Here is a 20,567-nt window from a genome sequence, read left to right on the forward strand (position 1 = left end):
CGCTTATTCTTTGTGGCACCATCAGCTTGGAGCTGCAAAATGGACTTGCATGAGTTATGATGAGAGCATCTGTGGTAGGAGCCATGTTAAAAGCAAATCTACTCATCTGCCTAAATTTCTGAAGCATGTGATCTCTCTTGGTCTTCAGCTGAGCTAGATGCTGAGCATGCCCAGAAGGTTTTGGATATGGAGCATACCCAGCAGATGAAGCTAAAGGAGCGTCAGAAGTTTTTTGAAGAAGCCTTCCAGCAAGATATGGAGCAATATCTTTCCACAGGATACCTGCAGATAGCAGAGAGACGAGGCAAGTTTTGGAACATCCTTCATTTAAACTTTGAACATGCAGTTTAGAGGCGGGTGAGCAAATGTTTTTTTGGGGGGCCAGAACAGTAGTGGATTACAGCTCATTTAACCATTCCAGTTACCTAAATTTTAGGTGTCCAGCCCCCAGAGTGAAAGGCCAGCATTAGATGCCCAGGCTTCCTCAACAGCGCATGGAGAAGGCTGCAATTCAAAGGTTCTTCTCTTAGGTGATGTGCATGAACCACTAGGCTGGGGAGTCAGACTGACTCCTGCTTGCTTTCCTTCTGCCCCCTGTGAATTTTGCATTTCTTTTTGCATGGTGGCATGGCTTCAGCAGGAGGAATAGAGGGTGCCCACACCTGATGGAGGCAGGAGCTGGGAAACCAAGGCTGGGGTTGTTCTGGGCATGTGTACAAAGCTGAACTCCAGAAGCTGCCAAACAGGCTTTGTACACATGCCCAGAACAACCCCAGCCTTGGTTTCCCAGCTCCTGCCTAGCGAGTTTAGGTGACTTCCATGTTAGTGGCCAATGAGCTGGTGGGGTGTGGATGGATCTAGCTATTTCTTTCCTTTTGCACTTGCTTTGGTGGGTTGGTATGACATTAGTAAAATGTATGGTAAGTAGACAGGAAGCCCTCACAGAGTGATACAGAAACAAAATAGGCATGTCTGTATGTGCATTTGATCTTGGATTTATAACTTGGCCACCAGGACTGATCAAGGAACAACTGGGAATTATTGTTGCATATGGTACTTTGCTGGGTCGCTGGTGTCGAACACAAGGATGCACTCTAATTGAAAAATCAAGTAACAAAAAGAAAGGGTAGAGTTGCATCTCATTTTACATGCGAATGTCAGCTACATTGGGGTGCTTCACCTACATGTCTTCACTGTTGCTTCAGCCTCATGCTTTGCAGTGTAATCTTCACTGTGAAGTTAAATGTAAATAAAACCAGGTGAAATCTGTTAGTAACTAATATTTGTTATTTATGATGTGCAGTTGTGGCAGAGAATGAAAACACATTTTTCAGAGTGGACAGCTGAAAGTATTTGCCTAGGTAACATATGCTATTCACGAGATTAAAGCAGTGGTTCTCAACTGTGGTGAAGTGAGATCCTTTGAAGGGTGATACAAGGTGTGAGGAGATAAGCAGATAAACACAGACTTGGGCTTGTCCCTGCCTGGCCCTTGTACACTGTAATATAAAAAATAGTTTTTGAAATTGGGTGCCACTCAATTTACAAAAGTTACGGAGGAGGCCTCGAGTTCAAAAAGGTTGAGAACCACTCAATCAAAGAAGCAGATGGGTCTTCAAGCACTGGGTCCCTTTAATGAAAAATCTTGATTTCTGCCAATATAAACATCACTGGTGTGAAATCCCTGTCCTTATCCAGTGTCTTGGACATTAGTATAGGCTTTGCATGCTTGTACTTTCTTCGGATGAAAGAATTATTGTCGTTTTACCTACATATTTCTCTATGCCCATTTCTCTACCTTTTTTCCACCCCGAGAGATTTATATAACAAGCGCATGTGAGGACATAAAAAGTGGTGGGATGAGAAGACAAAGTTTGGATAGTAATCTCCTTAGGGCAGTCTTATGTCTTCACAGGCATTTCTGGACCTTCTCTTCCAATAGGGGGGCTCTCATTCTTTTGGGAGTGGCTGGATGCTACTGCATTGTAAATATTCCTGCTAATAAAATAACTGTTTTAAAAAGCAGTGATGTCAGCCCCTTTTCACGACAAAAAGAGCAAGGGAGTAGTAATATTTTTTGCTTATGGAGATTCTGAAACTTCCTCTTGAAGTTAATTGGTCTCGTGGTCCCCATCCTTTGTACAGCACATCTGGTATAATAAAATAACTTGAGGTGCCATTAAGATATATCTTGTTGACTGAAGTTAGTTTTGGTAATTGATTAAAGACATAACAGTGTTTCACTTTCTACCAGTATATGCAATACTGAGCATTATCTGTTTAATAGTTAATGGCACACTATATTGCTGTAGTAATTTTGGAAGTCATGGCAAGTAATATCACTTTTTAATAAGCCACTTGCTTTTTGCTTACAACATATCAGAGTTAAAAGTTCTTTGAATTATTTTTTTGCCACAGAACCAATAGGCAGTATGTCTTCCATGGAAGTGAACGTGGACATGCTGGAACAGATGGATCTCATGGACATGTCTGACCAAGAAGCACTAGATGTCTTCTTGAACTCAGGAGGAGAAGACAATAGTATGCTTTCTCCGGTGTTGGGTATGAAATGAACCACCATGGCACGCCTTGCAAATCTGTGTACAGGCATACCTCGTTTTATTGAGCTTCGCAGATATTGCGTTTTTTACAAATTGAAGCTTTGTGGCAACCCTGCGCCGAGCAAGTCTATCGGTGCCATTTTTCCATCGGTTAGCATTTTTTAGCAATAAAGTATTTTTTAATTAAGGTATGTACATTTTGTTTTTTTAGACATAATGCTATTGCACACTTAATAGACTACAGTATAGTGTAAACATAACTTTTATATGCACTGGGAAACCAAAAAATTCGTGTGACTCGCTTTATTGCGGTGGTCTGGAACCGAACCCGCAATATCTCTGAGGTATGCCTGTATTCTATTTGCATAAATAAGATACAAGGATCTCCCTATTTTCTAATGTATCCTCTCTATACTGTGTATAGATTCATAGTTAATCTGTGTTCAAATGGCTAGTATTTCCACCAAATTCCCAGGCACAAGACACAAAGGGAATATGTACACATGTATTAATGCACTTCAGTTTATGTGCCTTATTTAGTATCTTTGGGCATTTATACATATTTTTTTGCGCTCTGATGTGCTGGAGCTGCTGCTCTCTGCGCTGCATTGCATGCAGTTGTATATGCGACAAAATGTGTGTAAGCGTGCAGAAAATGGCGAAGGTGTGCTTTTGAACTAAAATACCTTTGTTTTTTAGTTCAAAAGTGTGTCACCGCCATTTTCTGCATGCTGATGCACATTTCACTGATTATACAATTGATGCGACACAGCACCAGGCACTTTTAAAAGTGCTCAGCCCTGCATGCAAATATGTGTACAAATGCCCTCCATTGTGAGGTGCTAGAAAAATGCACATTAGCTTATTTTGATGTACGTTAACTAAAGAGCACAGTTTTTAGTGATGCTTTAATGCACATTAAAATAGGCTAACGTGCATTAAAGCACATATGAAGACCTGCCCAAAGAACTCACACAAAGTAGCTTCAAAGAGGATTTTAATTGTGGTAGTTAAGATTTGTATTTAAGTCCAATTTTCTTTCCATAATTTGTCTTTAATTTGGCATTTTGAAACAAGTCATAACTACTTGCAGTATAAGAGCTGCTCAGAGTTTTAGTCACTGTGGCAAAGCCTGTAGAGAGACGCTTGGAAATCTTATGGTTGGAAACAGTTTGGCCTGAAAACCCAGTATTAAGTGATTGCTTTATTCTCCTTGAATCTTGTTACGGACGGATGGGGCTGATGGTTGTTTGTGTCCTCCTTGAAATTATTTACAACTGTTTTACATTACTTGCCATTCCATCCCATTTATGCTCATTTCACTGAAGAAATGAAACTCTAAGTTGCTAAGTATTTTAGAAGTAGTAGTAGGGTTAGCATTTTTGCTAAGAAGCTACTCTAATGCCATTCCTTACACTTTACATCAAAGTCTAGTGTTCCTTGCTTGGTGGTAACACCATTTAGCATACAATTTCTTAATATTTTAGGATAATGTTCTAATATACTGAGCAGTCCTGGAATCTCTTATTGAGCAATTCTCATTCTGGCATATCCTGGTTACTGTTGGATTAATAATCCAAGTTTTGTAATCAAGAAACCCTAACAGATTTTGACAAGCTGTAGCCTGATGAATGGTCTGTTAGTAGGAATCTAGTAACAGCAGGTCACCTGAACCAGTTGGTTAACATGGATTAATTTTCCTGTACTCCACCCCCCTCAATAGACTGAACTTCAGTTGGATTAAAAATAAGCAGTGAATAAATGCCTGTAGCACATGCTTAAGTCAGAATAGGTTTTACCACATTAAACAGCAGTGCAAGTGTCAGAATCTTATGGGAAGAATCAAAAGGGTCCTGGCCAAGAGGCAGAGTAAAGATCACCTTGCTTAGTCTCACTGTTCGGTGTCGACTAGGGGGAGGGAGCCAGAGGACACGAATGAGCTAGGAGCCAAACCACTTCAGGCCTTATAGACCAAAAACAGCACCTTAAATTGCATCTGAGAACAAATGGAGGTACGCAGACCAGTTGTGTAAAATGGTAAGTAGTGTTCCACAGCAGAGCCAAAGCTCTTGGCTCCTTAGTCATACAAGTACATTCAGGCCACCCATTAACCACTGCAATTTAATGCTAGCCTGCTGATGTATTTTAATGTAACAGCAGCATAAAACAGGAATAGATCTTTATAAGGTTCTGGCTCAGTAGATTAATTAATGTTGTCTTTTCTGTTCTTTTCTTTCTATTTAAAGGGTCTGACTCAGCTACCTACCCAACTGAAATAAGTCTTCCCGTTCCAAGCCAGTCTGAATTAAAGCAAAAATGGTCTTCATTATCATCAACCTGCACCGACTCTGCCAGCCAAGATGCAAGTGAAGGAGAGTCTCCTGTTATCCAGTCTGATGAAGAGGAAATTCAAGTGGACACAGCCCTTGCTGCTGTAAATACTGAGAGAAAGAGCACTTCAGATGGTAGTGATGAAAGTGACTCTCAGACTATCTGAATCCCATATACTGTGTCCTCTAAAAATATTTGACTGTTGGATGGATGAAGAGCTTGCCTGTGTAGCACTTTCCTATCTAATCATGAAAGCCAGTTCTTTTTACTAATAATACAAAATTTCTACTAGTTTCCCAGTTGGGTAGAATTTGGTTATTAAAAAGTTACTTAACTCACACTTTTAACAATAGAATCTTGGGGTGTTGGAGCAGGTAAAGCCTTGTATATACTGTGTATAGAGTCAACGGGCAGACTTAAGCAATTCAAAGATTACTGGTTAACATATGTTTAGTTCTTTAATGCTGATGTACAACACTGAAACCAAGTTGTTCCTTAAAGTCTGCATGTTTCCTCTGCTGCAACTGAAAACTTGAGCAGCATGCCAGTTTTCCTTTTGGTTTCAAACCCTCACCCTTCTGCAGTGATTCAACAGCAGCAGTATCTTAACTCTCCCACAGAACTTCAGCTACACTAGGTGATGATAAAGTGAAATCAGTAGGCACTTGTCAAGGGATGGGAGTTGGACATTGAAATCTCACCCTCTTGGTAGAGCAGCCATCTCAGTACTTGTATAAACTTGCTCCCTTGAAATAAAAGTATTAATACCCCAACCTTGTCTTCCTGCTTACACCGGTCCACTTCCTGCAGGACAAATTTGAAATGAGTCATTTGGAGACATTGGTTTAGTGATCAAAGGTAGTGGTCACTTTTTTTTTTTTTTGGGGGGGGGGCAAGGCTTATTCCATATACCATCAGTTTGAGCAGTGTGCTACCTGGAAAAATGACTGCTGTGATATCCTTCTAAAAGTGCCTCTGCTTCCCTCCCAACCTTGACAGTAGTTCTCTCCTTCTAAGATTTGAAGAGGTATGACACCTCTTTCTTGTCCAGCCTCACTCTGGCTACTTCAAAAGAGTAGCTTTGCCTTTAGGAAGATCCTGGCTTCTGCTCTTCCTACACTGAGAGGGGTAGTATAATCAGAAGCAGTTTAGGTAAAGGATGAGTAACAAGAGAAGCTCTTTCGGAAGACCCCTGCCACCCCTCCTTTGCTGGCAAAGCTACTAGAGTAGAATGAGGAAGTCCTTGAAACCTGCCAGCCTGGGACAGACTGCTTTTTTGTAGATTCAGCTTTGTCTTGCTGTTTGGCAGGTAGTTTCCAACTTAAGTCAGGACACAAACAGTCTAGATGATAATTGGCAACTTACTAATGAGTTGGAGATGAAATTAAATGCTTTCTTTCAGATAAGCAGACCCCTTCATTCACTAACTTCCCAGAAGACACACAATGTCCAAAAAAGTTTTCTTTTTTTTATTAAACCTCGTAGTACAAACCTGGAAAGTAAACAAAAGGAAAAAAAAAACCTGGCAATAAACAACATGAAGTCTTTCCTTACAAGGAAAGAGAGCAGAGCAGCGCTAATAAATTAAATGTCAAACTGTAAGCCATAGTCAGAAGTTTACTGTCAAGAGGGAAAAGTACACAGCAAGGCCATAAAAACCAGACAACCACATTTGAAAACACTTGACTCTGTTTATGTTATTGTTAAATATTCCAAAACAGTTCAGTCTTCTGCAACAACAACCAACAAATTGTATTATAGGACTTTCCTGACAGTCACCACTGGCAAGCTCAGTGCAATATGGGTAGCTACGGTATTGTTGAATTCAATTATGAAACAAAACAGTTTGTGAAAACATTTTCCCTTTTTTATTCCACACATACTGTACACAACCAGAAAAGGGCAACAGCTACTCCATTATTATTTTTTGTTGTTGTTCAGTGATGTAAGCAGCACTTATAAATGTTACAAGAAAAACCCTGTAAGCATCCAATCCAACCGATGAAGAAAGTGAAACGTAAGGCTTTTCTTCATCTTGTCTCCGCATCACCCCTCCCCCCACCCCAAGAAAAGGCTCAAGTATTTAAAAAAATTTACAGGTATATGTACAAAAGGTGTGATTCGTTTTTTTTTTTGTGGGTTTTTTTTTTTTGTTACAACATGAAGAGAAAAAAATAGACAAGATGAAAGCAAATGCATTTTCACATTCAAAAGAAATAGGCAGACCTGCTAGTGGCTCTAAATGTGATCATATAATGAAACAAATTCAAAATAGAAATTAATGCTCGACTGTGTAAAGGGTGTGAAAAACAGCAGTGGAATGGAAATGGAATGTTAGAAAGATTGCACGTCTATGACAAAGAAGCACTTATGGCTTCAATCACTTTATTTTTCTTTTCTTTTTAAGGATGCTATTGAAGGGTTTTTGATAAAGTAGCCAACAGCACCAAAAAATAACAGAATGGATTTCCTAATGAAATCAGGCACAGTTTTCCCCTCACGTGACTCCTCAAGGCAGGCAGTCTTCTTTTCCTCCTTTTTTTTTATTTTTTTTTCCCCCTCGAACAGATGCATAGTGATGTGCTGGTAAAAGAGAACATACTTACTTACTCCAAATCTCATTTTGCCTACGGTTAGGAACCAAAGTCCATCTTCAGCTGCCATAACCTCCCAAAGAAAGAGCGTATTCTCCAATTTAAAAAATTACAAAACTCATCTTGCCGTGACAGAATAAAAGACAGCCAAAGTAAAGCAATATCTTTCAAGTTTTGTCTCCTATCCCTTTTCGCTCTAGAAAAAATCTGCTCACATGACTGGAGAACAAATTATAAAACACATCAAACTTTAACCTATTCAAAATGGGTTGAAAGCCTTTTTTCACAGTTACCAAAAAAAAAAAAAAAAAAGGCTTTTTTTTCAGCCATAGGGACAATACAAATTAATTTTAATCAGCCCCTCGCCGGTTTTAAAACAGTGAACATACGGCAGTTTAAAAAAATCTGACTGCTGTATCTAACTATCCTAAGTACAAAAAAAATTCAACAGTTTAATGCTAAAACAAAATTAGTTCTCTAAAACCAGAAGAAAATCTTCTTTAGAGCTAGTGCAAAGACAGCTTGTATTCTACAGCAAGTACTCCAAACTATGGTATAATAATTACAAAAAATATATATAAATCGACAAAATGAGAGTGTTGGCATCTTCAGGATTAACTTGAAGCACTTTTGGATGAACTGGAGGATGAAAGCCTAGATGATGGCACGTCGACTGTCGCTCTCTTTCGAGGCCCTCTTTTTGGTGTAGGCTTGCTGATACAGTTCTCAATGCTGCCATTTTTACCAGATACTTTTCCACAGATTTGATTGACTAGGCTGATGATTTGTTCCTGTTTGAGGAGGAGGAAAAACAAACCAATTAACAGTTCTGTTTCTCTTTTTCCAGCTACAGATGATTGCAGAACCCCTCTTCCCAACCCAGCCATCTCCATAGCAAGAGCTCATGAATGCCACACCATGTTTGGTCCAAGAGAAAGACCTGCCAGGGCTGCAGTTAGTTTGATTTTGAGATATAAAAATGTTTCACCGGTTTTGCCACTGAGTTGACCCTTAGTAGACAGCACTGAGATACTGAAGGAGAGTTCTTTGCCCTCCTCACAACAGCAGCTGCCTCACTGTGTTAGGGTCCAGCTAACGCGAGTCATTAGCATCCACTATCTTGTTGAAAGGAGTAACTTTAAAATGTTGGTACATGGTTAAAGGCCCTGGGAAAGCATCTCTACAACAAAGCTATGAATGTCTGGAGAAATGACTTGGGCTCAAATGTTCAGCAGAGCTTCATGAGGCTCCCTCTTCCTCATGACACTGCCATACAGTCGCAATGTCTGCCTGAGAGATTCAGCAGTACCCAATATGGGTCCAGGGGGCTTAACAGAACAATGTAGCTGTACAATCTGCCCCCCAAACTCCCTGTAACCTATTAGTTGGGCTTTTTAGTGATGTATTTATTAGAGCTGAAAGAAAATAACTTTGAACTGCAGCAAGGACTAAAGGCTGAATACCCAAAAATGGATCTGCAGGTCCCTTCCCCCTGTCCAGAAGTCATCTTTGCTACCTGCAACTCATGGAAACAATAAATGGCTTCTTCCTGATGCATCTGTCAAGTACAGCTGGCAGCCCCCTCTCTATCAGTCTCTCTACTTTATTGCCTTCAGTGTTAGTCTTTGCTTCCCCAGAACAGAAGCCAGCTGGAGATGTCAGGTGCTGCCATGTAGTGAGTGCTAATATGAGTGATTACTACTAACAGATGCTACTAAGTAGGAGCAGAGCAAGGAATCCAAGACCACTCCTAAACCTGCACCTCTGAGCCTCTGCTTTTTCCATTTCCAACCTGGCTCACGTTACTACAGTGACTCCATCCACCTGTACACTATGGGCTCTGCCTGCCCAAGTTCTGACTGGACAAACAGCAAGTAAGAAATTACTTTCACTTAGTCTTTGAGCTGAGGTTGCTATAAGTTGACTACTGAGTATATTGCTTCAGCATTTGAGAGGGTCCTAAACCAATTAATATCTTCTAATCTTGTGGAGAAATATTTTCAATTTCTGTTTATGGTACTTTGATAACCAGCAAAAAAGCACATTGTTCTTGTCCCAGAACATGAATACACGATCTACTGGAGCCTCTGTCACAAGAGACAGGAACAGGGTAAGAAAGACTGGGCGCAGATACTCAGTCCTAGAAGCCAGTGCCATCACCAACCTGAAGACAACCAGCTATATGGTACAGACCTCGTCATAACGATACATCATTTTCAGTCCCCGACAAGACTTCTGTTTTTCCACATGCCGCAGGGCGCACTCCAGGCAGAAGACGACGTTTTCGTTCTCCTGAACCACCTAACAGAAACAGAGGGAAAACAATAAGATCCAAAACCAAGTCACATCCAACACACTGTACGGTGCGTAAGTGCAGATTTGGAGAGGGCTTGGCCCAGCACACAGCGTTTCTTTTGCTGACTGCCTCTGATTCAAGGGGGCAGAGAGAATAAGTATAAAGAAGAAATCTGTTCACCCAGGGGATGGCTACTACCCCCCCCTCCCCCCCAAGAATACCTAAGGTAGCAGGCTCTTCCCTGCTCTTTAGGATCAGGGGGGCAGAAGGCAAGTTGTTGCATGTCTGGAAAAGGTGAGCGATCAGAATGAAAGCGGGGGCAGGGGAAGAAACTTGTGATTTCTCCTGTCCTCTTCACCCAGCATTTCTATGATGAACTATTTAATCTTAAGCACCAATAAATACCAATGCTGCAAGGATAAATGAACTTAACTCTCCCTAGCTGAAGCAAAAGGCTGTAGTGACTTTTCTACACCCTGTCGCAAGAGAAAATGCTCCGGAGTGCTCCTGCTCTCTTCCTCAAACTTCTCCCTCAGTCCATATCCTACTTTCATTAAAGTAGTCCTGCACTGTAGCAAGTGTCCATGTTTATAATGAGGCACACAACAGGAGTCCTGGCCCCTCCAGCTGTTAGTTAACACTCCAGCCCTCTCCAACAAGAGCAGGCTATCAAGAAATCCTCCATAAATTGTAAGGTTCTTAATTGAATTCAAGCTATTTAAAAGTTAGCCATTTTCTGTAGATAAATCAGAGTTCGTTGTTGAATTCAAAAGTACTTGTTCTTGATTTTAAACTTGCTGCACTCCACATGTGGACGTGACAGATGAGCCTTCTGAGAAAAGGGATTGTACTACAAGGTGTGTTGATTAAACTACTAGCAGGAGATAGGCTGGACGCTGACGGCTCTAAAGACAACCCTTTTGTTACTACATTGCATACTCAACGCAGAGGATGAGAAGCTCGACTCTGAAGGAAACAAAGCAGAGGACATTTTGGGGGCTTATACAGTTCTTTTATTACCAGTAACAGTGATGGTGAAACAGCAATAATCGTGAAGAACAAAACCAAGCTACGACATGAGTACAGAATTGAAGCTCTTAAACATCAGTTTAGATACAACCTAGAATGGGGCTAAAATTGGGAACTGTTTCACAGGATTCCTTAAATCAGTACTTTTCACCGATTCTGCATCACTTTTGCTCGGTTCAAAAATGGGGGGAAAAATTCTTGACTGCTAGCCTTACAAACTCAGCTGGGGATCTCTGAACCAACCTGGGTTCTGTCCTCCATCACTGACTTCAAGAATAATACACATCCTATAGGACAAACTCTTCCTTCAGTAAGCAATCTAATAATCTCTAAACAGGGTGGACAGATTTAAATGAGTAGAGAATTCAGTCCTGCAACTAGCAAGATAACTTCTGTTTGCTGATCCCTGAGCCACAGTTGGGTCCAGCTGTCATCTCCTTTGCTACGGTCTCTGCAAGTAACAAGAGAACGAACACATTTTTCATTCAGTTGAGTTCTTATGACCAAATTTGCACATGGAAGTTTGCCTTTTAGGACGTGGACACACACAACACAGACTATTTTAGATGTGGTTTAAATTGCAAGTATCCAAATGTACAAATCAATAAAACAGCTTAAACTGGGACCATTTCAAAAACAGACTTGAACTAATCCTCCATGAACTGGTTCAGTGGTACCTGTGGACAATGAGCTTTCCATAAAGTGTCTGGTCTTTCCTTTAGATGGTGGTTTTTCATCACAGAAATTCAATTCATCATTAGTTCTAACTTTATTTAAATGTGGCTTATTCAAAGATGAATGTTTATAACCAGAAATCCAGCCAAACAAAGATGGGTAGAAAGACATGAAACACTGACACACCTGCTGGGTGTCAGTCAGCAGTCTGACCCTCTGTGTGTTACATCCCAACTCCTGGACATAAACTATTATATGAAGTGTGGCTTTGGTTCCTTTTCCTCCCCTCCCCCCATAACCAAGTGTTTAGCCCTTGTAATTGTGGAGAGAAGTTTGGAAATGTGACCTGGGTTTGCCCTACAAAACCTACTGTCCCCAGCAGATGCAGGCGCAGTCGAGTTGGCTGTACTCTAGGCTAGCTTGAGGGCCAGCAGCAGTGAAGCCCTGACAAAGTAGGCTGTGCAAGCCTGCCTGGGATCCTGGGTATGCATCTGAATTGCCAGCATGTTTCAGCTGGGGTGGAGAGCTCTTCAGTTTGTTCCTTTTACCCAAACAAGGCAACATGTAGCCCTGACTGCAGGGAAGAGGAAGCTAGAATGAAGTTAACCTTCTGTTCACCAGGGATCAAGTCAGTGCTCCTTGTGGTAAACCTAAATTAAATCTAGTCGTCTTTCAAGCCTGTGCTCTTTGTATTGCAACCTGTGGCTCTGCAGCAGTTGTGTGCTTTTGCCAAGTATTTATGGTCTAATAGTAAAGTCAGCTGAAGATGGAGTTGTTTTTGCAAGGACAGTGATGCCACAGGATGTGCCAAGAATTTTGCTTACCATCGACAGGTAACATAGATGCTGGCAAATCTGACACCTCCTCTCCGACGTCTCTAACTGCAACCACTTTCGAGGCTTTTTCTTTCCATCCATCCCCGAACTGCTGCTGTCGAGGCTCCCATAGCGGGCTGAAGAATGCAGACCTGCCTCATAAAGCTGCTGTCGCTGCCTCAGCTCCGTGTCCCTGCAAACATTTTACAAAGTTAGAAAACTGGCATCTCCCCTGCAATGCCACAGAACTGCACTCAGGTCCCTTTGTACCATGATCGCCATTGAAACCTTCACACACAGCAGAACTTCAGGTTCCACCTGAGGCCTGGCACTGTTCCCTACAGATGGTAGGAGGGACTCTGCTAGCACCGTCATACCCATACCTAACCGCAACAGTCCTCCAGAGATTTTAATAGCGACCAGTGTATCAAAAGAATGGTTCTTAAACTGATTCACAGAGCACTGGAAACTGCAGAGCACTTCCTAGAGGTCCACAAGCCCACGTGGAGAGCTGGGTGCTGTGGCTAACAGGGCTGATATTCCTCAAGTTCCTAAAAATTGTCTTGAGGAGAAGCAGCCGGGAGGCATGGTGTAACTCCTTACAGCAGGAGGCAGAGATGAGCTTTCCTGAGACAGTGGGAGCAGGGTGAGCGAGTATGCCAAAAGATAACTGACTTGCTGCATAGTTAGGGAGCAGAGGATGGGGATTTGCTTAGGAAGGGAGATGAGTCTCCTATGTCTAGAAAATAGGCAACACTACCTGTGCTGCACTGCGCAGCATGAGGGAAGAGCCAGGAATGTGGTCTGAGCTGGGCTGAGGAGAGTTGCCCACGGAAGTGAACTAGGAAGGAAGGAAGGAAGAAGGGAGACAGCAGCAGCTTAATAGTAAAGATGGCTGAAAAAGTAGGACAAGCTAATCAACTGGGAAAAGGAAGGCCTACAAGTTGACCACCATAGGCAGGTGGGGACCAAGAGACGCAGACCAAAAAACACCCAGGAGAAACTTTATTTTGGTTTGGTTTGATGATGGCAGGCACAGGGCAAACATCTCCAGAGGATTCTGACCTTAAGAAGCTACCCAGGATATGAACAAGTTTGAGAACTACCCTGATAAAAGATCAATGTGGCATTGCAACAGCAAGGACTAGTGCCTCTCACATTTGCAGACTTTTCCCCTGTGGAGGAAAAATGCATGTGGATACAATTATTCCCCCAGGGGAGTAGGCTGCAGATGGACTGTTCTTGAACTGCAAGCAGTTCTGCATTTCATTTTAAACACTAATACACATCATGAGGGTTTTCCCCCCGCCCTTAATGTGTCATTGGACATTTTCCAAATGAACATGCTAGTTTTGTTAAATACAGTTTGTAGATTCCACTCATCAAAACTGTTTCTGGACCCTTCGATTACTTGAGTACTACGTCCAGTACTACTCAGTTGTCAAACTTGAAAGACAGGCAACACTACATGGTAGGGAACAAAAGACAAGATCATTACATAAGAAGCAAGGCAATATGCTATTATGCTTCCCTACATATTACTTGTGAAACCGTACATACTATTTCTTGATGTCTGTGGAGGGGAGAAAAGTGTACAAACCGGTTCCTAGGACATACTCAATGGCTAGTGCAAGATGGAATATCGCCAATGCAGAAACAGAAGGAATTAAAAAGAAAAAACTTGTTGTGTTAAAATGTACTATGCTATATAAGTATCTTTAGCACTACCACTGAGCTTTCTTGGTGCACAATCTGTAACTGGAATGGCACCAAGAGAGTAAAAGCCTTTCGCTCCAAAAGAAAAGCTGAACACTTTGAAACCATACTGCTTATGTTTTAATGCATCAGGAAATCCTGACTCCTAGCATCAAATTGTTTTTAAAATACAAACCCGCACCAAACCTTAGCGTTATTAATTCTTCAATGGTACCGGAGAGGCAGGGAATGCTTAGAGAGAGAGAGAGAGAACTTAACCGCTGGCGCTGTCTTCAAAAACAGCCAAATAAGCTATTACTTCCATTTGTGGCTGTGTTGAAGTGGGTTTGCTAGGCTAGTAGCTGGAAGTTTGGTCTCAAATTGAGACTTAAAACTATCATTCTTAAAAGTTTGCCCACGGAGCACAAAGTAATTGGAACAGGTTTCTATTCGTTACCTGAGCTCTCCAAGAAGTGACGATATCGTACTCAGAGTCGGCCCATTTTCCTTTTTTGCTTCTGCCGTTGCAATCTGATACAGCAGCTTTTCCATTGAAAATGGCTTGGCTATACGTCGTTTCTTCATTTCCTGAGGCAACAGATTTCAAAGTTAGTTCTTGAACAAAACTCAGTGAAAAAAGCCACTGGTATGAAGACTTCCTGCACCTGCATTAGGTTAAGCTTTGTCACAGAACGCAATTGTGAAGCCTAAGCCAGGCTCAAGTAAATACACGTGCACACACACACACGCACAGAAACTTTGCCGTCTCAGACAGCTGGTTCCCGCAAGGAGGCCACAGTCAGCTTGTCTAACATTTTATATAAATCTCAAAGCAAATGCATCACTACAAAGCAAGAGAGCTGAAGAACTTAACTCTAAGGTTTCTGTTGCTTCCCCTTCAACAAGTAAAATACATTATTTTGCAATCTAGTGCGGCAAAAATTCAGTTAGCCAAAATCTGTACCAGTGATCTCATGCAGTGAAACAAAATCCTTCAGTATTTGGCAGGTGCTCTACTGTAAACTGACTTTCACAACATTTCAAGTACACATCTTAGCGAGAGAGAGTCCTATTCAATCAGGAAGAAGGATAGAGAAAGCATAACGCCATAGAGTAGACCTCCTCTGGACCCCCTGTGGGATGTGCACTAGGGCAACTTGGCCGTCCACCAAACAATACTGCATAACCTGCTCACCACACCCAACAATCGTAAGGCCTTTTCATGGGGTGTCTACTAGAAGTGAACCAAACCTGTCTGAATTAAGTAATGGGATTATTCCTCCTAAGGTCATGAGACTGCTCAGTCTCCTTTGTTTCTGGCTTTTTGAGGTAAGCTGTTCTAATCTTAAATCACTAAGCACACCGGGGGCATAACAGATGTAATACATACAAATCCAGGACTGGAATCTGAGTAAATGGCAGAATGGGAAGAAGGGAAGGATGGGCAAAGAAGGGAGCAAAGTGAAATCATACATTGATAGCAATTTTCCTGTTGGTGGGAACCTCTGTGCAAGTCTCTGAAGGTACAACACCACTTTGCCCTGCACTGATTCCTGTGGCTGGGGGGCTGTTGCCTGTTGAAGATGAACCCCTCTCCTGTACTTGCATATGCAGGCTAATTCCTTTTTCCACTTTGCAGCTGGGCAAGACTGATTTCCAGCATCCAAAGAGGATCTATTCATTAAAAACAGAGTAGGAGCAGGCCAAACAACTTTTATGCCACAGGGTGACTTGAAGGTGCCACCTTTGCAAGGAACACCTCGTTGGAAAGGGTAGATGCAAAACAAAAAATGGAAAACCAAGTTAAACTTAGCCTGATTTGCAGGCTGTCCTCACTAACCAGGTGATGAGACACCTAGAACATTAAGCTTAATTTTTGAAGTTCTTCCTCACTACATACCTACCAAAATACTCTTTGTACTTCCTCTCCAGTACAAATACCCCCAGACTGCTCCATTTTGAGAGAGCACCAAGTGAAAGTGAAGTCTCACATGCGATTACAACCACCCAAGTACTTTACATTAACAAGTGTGCCAGGAAGGTTACTCAATAGTGCTGGTAGCAGAGGAGGAAAGAGCTGACCACTTGGTGCTTCTGCTGCAGGAGGGTGGGACTGGGTTGGCCAGGCTGTTAGGAAAGGCACATAGGATGTTCTGCAGCTCCTTGATTCACAATAGTGAGGAAAGAGCAACCAAGGCTGACTGTGGGGGCACCTCACTTTGGGAAACCATGAGTGAAAGAGGGAGAACAATGGGATAGGACAGTGAATCTCAACTAAGGCACTGCAGCTGCCACCCTGGGTGCTAAGACAGCTGTGGAAGGGTGCAGCTGGGAGAGACACAAGCAAGTGAAGTGCAGGCTCCAGTGAGGAGATAAGTGCAGGCTCTTCCCTTCTAGCTGTTCCTCCTCTCCCCCTACTCACAGCAGTGCAGGCTTTTCCCTGCATGCTGCTCCTCTTCTGTCAGCCCCTCTTCAATCATGGATGCACTATAATAAATTCATTTTTTAAAATCAATTCACAAAACGTAGAGCTGCGACTGGCCTGAATGCTCATAATGAGAAATCCCACATATCAGCGTTGAAGTGGCTGTCCCAAACCATGCCCGTTGTATCTTATAGGATGTTACCAGGTGACAGGATGGACTTTGAAATGACAGTTTTCCCTAACTTCATCCACTGGTTTATGAATTTTGTTTTCTTGAGTTCGTAACAGCCAGAGCAGTCCGATGACATCATTCAGATCCTGTTCAGTGAGTTCAGATTTCCCTATAAGGCATCCTGAGGATGCATGCCAAAACGTAATATAGAACAGCTGACCAAGATGACACGGTGCACCATGTAAAGTATAGAATAAACATCACAACAACTTAGAATAAGAACAAAGCCAATATATTATCAAAGCATGTGCAAACTAAAAATATTGTTGTCTGGGACTGAAAGCTGACAAGATATGCAAATGTCTGTCAGTTCATTAACAGTCTGCAGGAGGAATCTTGCTGCCTACGCATAATATTTCACAGACCTCCTAAAAGCACTGAGTCAGACTGTCTTTGAAAGTGGCAGAGCAGCTTGTTAAAGTGAAGGAAGCAAGCTGGAATTTCCAAAAGGGAGCTGAGAAGAGGGCATGGGTTTGAAGAAAGAAGTGGCAGAGGGGAAGGATCAGGGGTGGGTGTAGGGGGCCAGATGGAACAATACTATAGAGGTTTCCAGGTTATTTTGATACAGCCATGCAGGTTCTTCTAAAGGCTGTAAAAGGCAGGTTATCACAGAGTCTGCTGAATTTTCAATCCATCAGGTTTTATCTATCTTTCCCACACAAAGCTCATATAGGCTGTTAATCAAAAGAAAGCACTCTTTGGTTTGTGGGACAGGCAGAACTATCACTCACTGCTGGTAAGAAGCCTTGTCTCTTAAAAGAGCAGCTTTTTCCACAACTGGAAGATCCTAGAGGGTATTGATGGTTTGATCTGAGGCTAAAACGTTGCCATCCCATTCCACCCACAATGGAGCAACCTTGCTTTTAAACAAGTGTTTGTGTTGATAATATACTGAATGTAAAAACAGTCTGGGAAGAATTTTATTTACCCAGAATACAACAGGACCAAAACCAGAATCTTGACAAGGTAAATGTAATTGCTTATTGCCCACAGTCAAGCTGTCTTCCCCAACTCAAAAATCCTGGAACATAGTGATGGTTTGATCTGAGGCTAAAATATGTAGATCAATGCTAAAACATGATAAATCATACTACTGACTTATCTATAAATGCTGCCAATACATCATGGAAACCAACACTGCATTCTGGGAGTATATATGTACAGAATGGGTTGCCCACAAGGAGTAGAGGCCAAGCAGTCATCTACAGAAGCAGCAGGCTGGGTGAGTGCATTTGCTTTTGTGGCTGGGTGGCATATCTGTTAATGGTGTGGAAAGAAGGAAGGAAGTGAATTTACTGGCTGCCTACAGTCAAATGTGGCTGGTCAATAGGCAAGTCAAATCAGTCCTTTGTCTCTCATGAAGGACAGAAACAGATGCAAACTTCACAGCAGAGCTGTGAAAGCTACTGTCTTCATCTGAATACAAAGAATGTAACTGAATTTTACGTGCACCCAAATCTTCTGACTCTGTTTAAAATGACAGTAAATCACTTCATACAGGCACCATTACAAGGATATGGATTCTAAGGTGCCTATAAGAGCTTTTTACTTTTCTTGTTAAACCTAAATTTAATATGCAGGCCACTTTTAGAAGAAATGGTTTAAAAAAATGTTTGTCACATTCAAAGGATATGGCAATCGATTTTGCCTATCAAAGGAAGTGATGACTATATTTTATCTGCTATTTACATTTGAAATTCAAATTGCACTTGGACAAGTTGCATCAGATAAATCCAGCAAGCATCACACTATATACAGCTGAAATCTCTTTATAAATTTTTGTGAAGCTCCCCTGTCAGTAGTTACAAGCCTAACTCTAAATTAACCTCCTCCCATTTTCAGATCCGCATGAGGTTTTTTTTGGTTATCAGTGGGTGCATCTACACGTGGACTTCACTGCAGAGTTGACTAATTAGCTCCACATTAAAGCATCACCATCTACACGTGAACCAGTATTAGGGTGCAGTAAATTAACTCTGCTGCAACACGTGTAGACAGTGACACAGGCTGGCTGGGGCAAAAGGGCGCTAAAGGGCGGGGGCTGCCTGCTGCCTAGCCCTGCACTTTAGCACCCTTGTGCCCCAGTCAGCTCCTCTGCCGCCCAACACCACTACCCAGAGTCCAGGGCCGACCCCCCAGGCTCTCTGCCAGTCCAGGGCTACTCCGCCCCAGCTCAAACTGCTGTGGTCATGACCCAGGAGCAGCTGACTGGTGCAAACTGTGCCACAGTTTATTGTGTTGCCTTAATGGCACATGTAGATGCACCCACTTACTACTTCCAGATTTTCTTCTGGAGCCAAAAAATGCATTGTGCATTGTGCAATGCAGAAATAATATCTTAAAATACAACTTTGCAAATCCCTCTGGAGTTCCATGAGTCTCCATGCCACTCATGCTGAAGGGCTTAATTTGCTGACTGTCTAAGATGCAGCTAATTATTTGTTCACCTTTTCTTGCCTTACCTTGGCAGTTTTAAAACCCATGCTTGTCCACTGGGTGGTAGCAAAGTGCACTGTTTCAGAAACACTGTAGCCACAACACACTTTAGACACAAAGGATCCCGGAAAGCAGACAACAAACTGTCCGCTCTGCTGTACAGTACGGTGCACCCTGATCCCCTCCTTGCACAAGACTTCCGGGGAGATCTAGAGGGAAACAAAAAGAAGAGGAGTAGCAATCCCTTTTCACAAGGAGATCAGGTCCTGAGTTCAAAATGTGTTGCTTCCCACATCGTGAGGCTGAGCTCTACCGACACCTCAACTGTTTCACCAAAACTATCTCCTTCATCACACACAAAGTGCAGGTGCACATTTCCAAGTCAGGCCCCATAGTATTTGAGAGTTACAAGAAGACCTTTTCCCTCAAAACACTAGTTTAATAATATCTCGAACAGTTCATCAAACGGCTTGAAACGTATCATCAAAACAAGGCTGTAATTTAAAAGAAACACCTAACAGTTCTGACCCTTCGAGCCACTTTTTTTTCTTTAGTGGGAGACAGTTATCCCTGTAGCAGAAACTCAGCAACTCTAGAAACTGTCAGATAACTAGCCTGTCTTTGACGGCCTACAAAGGTTTACTTCAGGTATAAAAGGCACTAGAAAACATCAAAAACTGTTCACGTGCCTGCTAAATAAGACACCTTGAACACTATAAGGTAAGAACAGCTGAAGAGCTTTACCATATGCACCTGAATTCAAGATGAGGTTTTTCCCTCGTTCAACATTCAAGGGAGGAGCCCCTCGTCTTGGATTCAAGTACAAGTGGGGGAGGGGAAGGCGGTGGCTGCTGTGGCTCTGATTCTGGCCCTGACCCAGGCTCAGGACCAGTTACAGCTGCTGCACCCTGCCCACCCCCTGGTGCCCTTTACCCTTCATCTTGGCTCTAGCTCAGGTCACAGAGCACACGGGTGCACCAGCCTCAGCCCAGCTACACAGCAGTGACACCAGCTCCAGCCCCAGAGTGACCATGTGCGCCATGCCCCAGGCTGGAGTCGGGGTGAGTATCGGGGTGTGGTGAGAGCTGAAGCCAGAGCTGCAACAGAGGGAAAGTGGGGAAGGGCTAAGTGGGGGAAGGGGAGGAGCAAGTGGTGGTGGTCAGTTGCCAGGGGGTGCGATCCCTGCATGGGGCGCTGGCGGGGAAGAAGGCAGTAGGGATGGCAAATGGCTTTTCAGTCTGGAAAAGAGAAGGCTCAGGGGGGACTTAGTGGCAGTCTATAAGTATACAAGGGGGATGCACCAAGATCTGGGAGAACAGTTGTTCACCAGAGCTCCCCAAGGGATAACAAGGTCTAATGGCCACAAACTCCTGGAAGGCCAATTTAGACTGGACATAAGGAAAAACTCCTTTACAGTCCGTGTGTCCAGGGTCTGGAACAGACTCCCCCAGAGCTGGTCCCCAGAGCTGGTGCAAGCA

General features: G+C 42.7%; 2 protein-coding genes across 3 annotated transcripts in view; one reads left to right on the top strand and one right to left on the bottom strand.

The window, feature by feature from the left end:
• DTNBP1 (dystrobrevin binding protein 1) overlaps positions 1-5,672 on the top strand; it is a 110,241-nt gene extending 104,569 nt beyond the window's left edge. The window contains exons 8-10 of one of the 2 annotated variants that reach the window (XM_019543660.1): positions 149-304; positions 2,419-2,562; positions 4,808-5,672. In XM_019543660.1, coding sequence (XP_019399205.1) covers positions 149-304; positions 2,419-2,562; positions 4,808-5,058 — 551 coding nt within the window. In that variant the 3' untranslated portion in view covers positions 5,059-5,672. The remainder of the gene's footprint in view (positions 1-148; positions 305-2,418; positions 2,563-4,807) is intronic. The other variant, XM_019543671.1, reaches the window with a different exon arrangement.
• Positions 5,673-6,340: 668 nt separating this feature from the next.
• Positions 6,341-20,567, bottom strand: part of JARID2 (jumonji and AT-rich interaction domain containing 2) — a 314,361-nt gene continuing 300,134 nt past the window's right edge. The window contains exons 14-18 of the mRNA XM_019543649.1: positions 19,116-19,298; positions 14,454-14,584; positions 12,311-12,494; positions 9,680-9,787; positions 6,341-8,277 (exon numbers count right to left, since the gene is read on the bottom strand). Coding sequence (XP_019399194.1) covers positions 8,101-8,277; positions 9,680-9,787; positions 12,311-12,494; positions 14,454-14,584; positions 19,116-19,298 — 783 coding nt within the window. The 3' untranslated portion in view covers positions 6,341-8,100. The remainder of the gene's footprint in view (positions 8,278-9,679; positions 9,788-12,310; positions 12,495-14,453; positions 14,585-19,115; positions 19,299-20,567) is intronic.

The sequence above is a fragment of the Crocodylus porosus genome, unplaced genomic scaffold (assembly GCF_001723895.1).
Source record: "Crocodylus porosus isolate Cpor-Errol unplaced genomic scaffold, CroPor_comp1, whole genome shotgun sequence".
NCBI classification, from domain to species: Eukaryota; Metazoa; Chordata; order Crocodylia; family Crocodylidae; genus Crocodylus; species Crocodylus porosus.